The 6,679-nt window shown below is 50.0% G+C and overlaps 1 protein-coding gene across 4 annotated transcripts in view; it reads left to right on the top strand.

Moving 5' to 3' along the window:
• Nucleotides 1-2,485, top strand: part of GATAD2A (GATA zinc finger domain containing 2A) — a 75,498-nt gene extending 73,013 nt beyond the window's left edge. For all 4 annotated transcript variants that reach the window (XM_015415530.1, XM_015415528.1, XM_015415529.1 and 1 more), the window contains one exon: nucleotides 1,947-2,485. In XM_015415530.1, the coding sequence (XP_015271016.1) occupies nucleotides 1,947-2,080 (134 nt within the window). In that variant the 3' untranslated portion in view covers nucleotides 2,081-2,485. The remainder of the gene's footprint in view (nucleotides 1-1,946) is intronic.
• The last annotated feature ends 4,194 nt before the right edge of the window (nucleotides 2,486-6,679 follow it).

Genomic DNA, 6,679 nt, shown 5'->3' with positions numbered 1-6,679 from the left:
CGAACTCCAGGACCCCTCCCACTCTTGCCCCCCCCCCAAGCACCAAGAATACAGAGCATCACTGCCCCAGACAGTTCCATCAATACCTTCTGGCTAATAGCTACTGATGGCGCTCTGCTCCATATGTTTATCCAGTCCCCTCTTGAAGATGTCCATGCTTGTAGCCGCCACAACTCCCTGTGGCAGTGAATTATTATTTAGGTGAAGAAGTACTTTTCTGTGCTGGGAGCCTACTGCTCATTAATTTCATGGAGTGCCCACGTGATTTTGTATTGTGAGAAAAAGAGAAAGGGACTTCTCGGGCTTCTCTATCCCATGCATCATTTGGAAAGCCTCGATCATGTCACCCCTCAGTCGTCATTTTTCCAAGTTAAAGAGCTCTAACCTCCTTTAACCTTTCCTCATAGGGAAAGTGTTCCATCCCCTTGATGATTTCAGTTGCCCTTTTCCTGCACCTACGATCATTTTCTTTCAGGTGCGGCGACCAGAACTGTGCAAATGAGCCCACGCCATTTAACCTTTCCGGGGCATTATGATACCGGCTGATTTGTTTTCAGTCCCCTTCCCAGGGGTCATTTCGTAGAAAAAGAGGTGCAGGGACTCATTAGCATAACTCATTAGCATAACTCATTTGCATATGCCACACCCCCTGACATCACCGGAAGTGTGTCAGAAGGCAACACCCACCGCTCAGGCTCCACTGGACTGTTTTGGATTGCTAGCTATTGTGGGGGGGGAGAACGTGCAGATCTGTCCTCGCAGAGGAGGGAGAGCTTGTACCTGAATAAAACTTGGTCTTAAAGGTGCCACTGGACTGTTTTGAACCAGGGGGCCGGGGGGGGGGAGCTCTGCAGCTTACCTGGCTGCTTCTTGCTCTGACTGAGGGCTGCTGGGAGCAGGGGGTGGGGGCTTGTTGCATGTGCCCGCCCCCTGGGCTCTTTACTGCCGGAGCTCCGCTCCTGTGCGCTCCTGCAGGAAATGACCCCTGCCCCTTCCTAATAATCCCCATTGCCTGCCAATATGTAGAGACCCTGGACTTCCCTCGGTGGTCTCCCATCCAAGTACTTACCAGGGCCGACCCTGCTTAGCTTCCGAGATCTGACGAGATCAGGCTAGCCTGGGCCATCCAAATCAGGGCGACAGAATTATTAGAGAAGTGTGGGGCTTTTTAAAAAACTCTTTAATGTCTAATACGCTGTTGAAGGCTTTCACGGCCGGAGTTCATTAGTTGCTGTAGATTTCCCGGGTTGCGTGGCCGTGGCCTTGGCATTGTGGGACCTGACGTTTCGCCAGTAACTGTGACTGGCATCCTCAGAGGTATAACACAGAAAGACAGAGTACTCCCTGTGTCAAGGTGAGAAGAAAAATGGTAGGCAGGTAATTTATATCTACTCCGGAAGGTGGGGTAGGGCTGAGTCATTGTCTCGTGGGAGTTCCCCAGGCTATGAACATGCTGATGGAGGAGCTTTCCTGGGGAGGTTCTTTTGTATATATCTGTACAGATTAGATTAGAATTTCAACAGCCAATCCACATACAAAAGAACCTCCTCAGGAAACAGGAAACCTCCTCAGGAAACAATCCATATACAAAAGAACCTCCTCAGGAAAGATCCTCCATTAGCATGTCCATAGCCTGGGGAACTCCTACGAGATAATGACTCAGCCCTACCCCACCTTCCTGAGTAGATATAAATCACCTGCCTACAGTTTTTCTTCTCACTTTGACACAGAGAGGACTCCATCTTTCTGTGTTATACCTCTGAGGATGTCAATCACAGCTACTGGCGAAACGTCAGGTCCCACAGTGCCAAGACCACGGCCATACAGCCCCAAAAAATCTACAGCAGCTACTGTTAAGTGTCTGTTGATCGCTCTTCTCAATCTCTCGTGCCCTTTGACCATGCCCGTGAAGCCTCACCCGTTTGTTCCCTTCCTCTCCTTTCCAGGTGGGGCCCTCAGTTTTGTGAACCCCAGCCTCGCCGTGCACAAAGCGGCTTCTTCGGCCGTGGACCGCCAGCGCGAGTACCTTCTGGATATGATCCCGCCGCGATCCATCCCGCAGTCCGCCACCTGGAAATAACTCAGGAGCCTCCGCCCTTCTCGTGGGAGACTTCGATTTTTTTTCCCTGAGGGAGGGGTTAATTCCTCACCCCTTCTCCCATTTGAGTCTGCCACCTTTCTCTGCCCCCCCCCCCAAATTTCACCATGCAGTGGAAAACCTGCTTTTTGAGCCTAGCTGGATTTGCCCCGTTTGGGGGGGGGGCCGCCGCAGGGAGGCTTAATTTTTCTTTGGTCAGCCCGGCTGAAGGCGGCCTCACATTCCACAGGGTGGAAGGAATGCTTTTTTTTTTTTTTTGGTGTGTGTGTGGGGGGGGCAACAGCGATGAGATGAGGCTACCAAATTCTCGCGGCAAAGGCGGGCTCGGAGAGGGGAGAGCAATGGCGGCGATTCTCCTTTTATTTTTCTTTTATGTATTTTTTTTATTTTTTTTTTTGGGGGGGTGCGTTTTTGGGGCCCCCCCCCCCCGATCAGCAGCACTAGCACAGTGAGAGGAGGGCCGCACCGAGTCCGGCACTCCCCGCTGCTTTTTGGTTCCCTTCCCCCGCCTTACATTTATAGTTATTTGGGTTTAAAAATATTTTGTTTGTTTTTGTTTGTCGGGGTTGTTTTTTCGGTCGATCGCACGACGGCCGGTAGCGATCAAAGGCGTCCTTCGTCTCCCGCGTGTGGAAAATAGAACTGGAACCCAGCGATAGCGGACAGAATCGGAATGGGTTGGATCGTTGCCCCCTCTTCGTGGCCCTCCCCGGCGCAGCCCTCTGTGATTCCCAGAGAGGCAGTGGGGGCTAATGGGCGGGATCTGATCCCCCCCCCACCCGATCATAAATTATGAAGCAGTGCGTATGGATCAAGCCGCCGTCGGAAGAAACAGGGCAAGCAAACGCAGGGTCGGCTCTTTCGTAAAACCGCAGTCCCACCTACGGACGTCTTGCCTTGGGCACCCAACGATCTCAGCCCCCTGAGAATTACTGGACAGTCAAAACCCAAAGAACGTCTTGAATCTCCTTCGGAAAACAGTCAACGTGTCGGGACGGTCAGGGGGAAGGGGGTTCTATCGAGAGCTCCCCCTTGTAGAAGAGGTCAAAGGAAACGGGAGTAATTTTTACAGAACGATATTCTGGGTCTTTCTTCCTCAGTGACTCCTTTTTAATCCCCCACCCCCCTTGGCTGAGCAGTGTGCAATTTCGGTTTGTTGAGCAGAAGGGACCAGAGGAGTAAGAGGTTTTGGTGGGTTTTTTTAAAAAATAAATAAAACGGAATTAAACACGAGACAAATTTCTGCTTGTCTCCATTGCTGCCGCTGTGGGTGAGGAGCGGGGAAGATGAATAAGAAGCATCTAAACACTGGTGGTTGGAATGAACTTAGTGCTGATGTTCAGTTTCTAGGCAGATTGAAGAAGCTGATGTAAAAGTTTATGAAAGGATCAAGGCAAATAGGTTTTAAATTTGGAAGTGTGTTATCAAAGGGAGAGGGAAACTCAGGTAACCAGCCACGGAACGCAGCGATGCCGGATAAGCAGGCCGCCTCCGACGGGAGATTTTCCATTTGCTCAGCGTGTTCCACCACCCTCTTTTGGAAGGAGGCAGGGGGGAGGAGCAGAATTCCCTGTAGCACCTTGTCTAACTCTGGCTTTAAATCCATTCTGCCCTCCCCCCTCCCAAAAAAAAATTCCAGCTATAATGCAGAAGCTTCAGATTTGACGTTTTCACCCCTCCCCCCCCAGTTTTTGTTTTCTAGCGGTGGAGAGGATGGACCTTTCTATCACGATTTGTAATAACATGTCGGCCACCAACTCTAGTGCTGGCATACAAGGTGCATTGCAAAAATTATATAAATATATATATATCTATATATATGAAGAGGAGGGGGCAGGAAGGGGGGTTAACACTGTGCAGTTGAACCATTTCTTTTGGGGGAGGGGGGGCCAGGGGTGGGTCTGGTATTTTGTTAGCTGCAAGTTAGATACTTAATTTAAAAACAAACAACAACTGTGGCTGTACAGGGGCAGAGGTCCCTCTTCAGATTTATGACTATTGCATTGTAATAAAAAAGCTCCTTCTAATTGTTTCCCCCCCCCTTTTCTGTTTGCCTGAATCTTGACCGATGGGTTTTGTTTTTAACCGATAAGTGGGATATTTGTGCTTTTTTTTTTCCATTGGCAGTTGAAGGACTGGAAGATGGGACGAGGGAGGGGAGGAGCCAGTGTGTGTCCCAAAGGAAATTCCTTCTTTGGCAAAACCGAAACAACAAAAAACTGGTTGGACTCCTGGATAAATCAGTTCCCGACAACGTTCACTTGGGAGAACGATGAGTTTATCGAGACATTGATAGGATCCAGCCTGTATACCGGCTGTGTTAGAATTGAGGTTAAAGGCGCGGATGCAATGGATATACAAGGTTTAAGCAGAGGCACTAAAAGCCCAGGACCAATCACCCCTTGGTATTCATAGAATGTTAGAGTTGGAAGGGACCTTTCAGGTCATCTAGTCCAACCCCCTGCACTCTGCAGGAGCATACCCGAAAGACAGCCCTACAACATACCCGAAAGATGATCATCCAGCCTCCACTTGAAAACGTCCAGCGAAGGGGCCTCCACCACCTCCCGAGGCAGACCATTCCACTGCTCAACCACTCTTACAGTTAGGAAGTTTCTCCTGATATTTAGCAGGTAACGACTTCCTTGTAATTTCCACTCATTAGATCTAGTCTTGCAATCCGGAGCAAGAGAGAACAGATCTGCTCCATCTTCTACACGACAGCCCTTCAAGTACTTGAAGACTGCAATCATGTCCCCTCTAAGCCTTCTCTTTCCCAGGCTAAACAGACCCAACTCTTTCAGCCTTTCCTCCTAAGACTTAGATTCCAACCCTCTCACCATCCTGGTTGCCCTCTTCTGGACACGCGTGAGCTTGTCAACATCCTTCCTCAAATGTGGTGCCCAAAACTGGACACAGGACTCCAGGTGGGGCCTGACCATAGCAGAATAGAGCAGAAAGACCACCTCCCGTGATCTGTCATGCATCCTATTCCCCCCACCAAAAGCTAGCGACCCCCCTTTCTAAGCCATCTCCCCAGCATGCAAAATAAAGCCAAGCTGCGAAAGGTGAGCGACACAAGGACGCCTGGCTTCCCAGAGGTGATAAGAGGCCTGTTACCTCACAGCCAAGGTGCTGCTAGCAGTCTACCCAAAAGTGAAAGCGTTTCAGTTCACACACTCCCACGCCGCGCCTCCCTGGTTGCCGTGGCTGAATGAGCTGTAAAATGCACAGCAAGCTTGACACAAACCCTCTGCTAAAACGTGACCCCCCTTTGGTCTAACACAGGGTTCCCCAACCTGGTGCCCGTGGGCCCCCTGACACCCACCCATATGTCCTTTGGTGCCTGCCAAGTTTTTCAGAAAGTGGGCAGAGCCACTGTAAGACCGGGATCATCCTCGGCTCCTCTCCTTCGAATAAATAGGTTCTCCCCTGCCTGCAAAGCGGGGAAGGGAGGTTTTTGCATTTGGCTCCACGTCCCGCGGCAGCCATTTTAGTGTTTGGCTGTCGGTGCTCTCAGTTTCCCTCTCGAAATCCCATGGGTGCCTGCAGGCCAAAAAGAGGCTGGGGACCCAGCCCCCAGTCTGATGCTGTCAAAAGCTGGAGCGGCGAGCTGCCCCTCACCTTCCGAGAGTCCCCCAAAATGTGAGCGGCCCCTGATAGTCAGGTGGTTGAGCTCGCTGTCCGTCCCACTCCCAGTCTCCTTTCGATTAAAAAAAAAATTTGCGAAAATCAAGATGCCGGGCCACCTATTGCGTGATTGCATAACCTTCCCCCTCTTTAGTATGGGGCTGCCAGTGACATCTCCCCCGTGTGTGTCAAGGTCCCATTAAAGCAACGTAGTCACTTCTCGTAGGAAAGGTTACTTTATTGAGGCAATGGGTCACTAGAGAGGTTTCTGTTTAGAATAACGTGAACGGACCATAGCAAGTAATATAAAAACAAAAAGCTGCCGCCATCCTTATCACACACCTGCTTGGCCTTGAGTGTTGCATGGTTCACTAACAAGCTCTACTTCTGGGCATGCGTCTGGGTTGCTAAGCGAGAGATAATAAACAATACTCAAAGCAGGAGGAAATTACACGGGTTACAAACTACAGGAACAAAGCGTGCGCAGAGAGCATAGACCATACATCAGTACAAGTACAGAATTAGGCAGCTTGCTGACAGTTTTCAGAGCGCCAACTTGCTGGGAACCAAACGCTCCAGTTATCGGTACTAAGCTTTTCTCAGGCTCTGCTAATTAAAACAAAAAGCTGCCGCCATCCTTATCACACACCTGCTTGGCCTTGAGTGTTGCATGGTTCACTAACAAGCTCTACGTCTACGTCTGGGCATGCGTCTGGGTTGCTAAGCGAGAGATAATAAACAATACTCAAAGTAAAACCTCAGTATTTTTCTAAAGTAAAACCTCAGTATTCAGGTTAAATTGCCGTGTTGGCACTTTGCGATAAATAAGTGGGTTTTGGGTCGCAGTTTGGGCACACTCGGTCTCTAAAAGGTTCACCATCACTGTTCTAGGGTGAGGCAGGGGAGATTCTGTGAGCAGAACAAGAAATTAAAATGCAGGCCAGGGGGCAT

The sequence above is a fragment of the Gekko japonicus genome, unplaced genomic scaffold, assembly GCF_001447785.1.
Source record: "Gekko japonicus isolate JY-2015 unplaced genomic scaffold, Gekko_japonicus_V1.1 scaffold1726, whole genome shotgun sequence".
NCBI classification, from domain to species: Eukaryota; Metazoa; Chordata; class Lepidosauria; order Squamata; family Gekkonidae; genus Gekko; species Gekko japonicus.
This window is presented reverse-complemented; position numbering and strand designations above follow the sequence as displayed.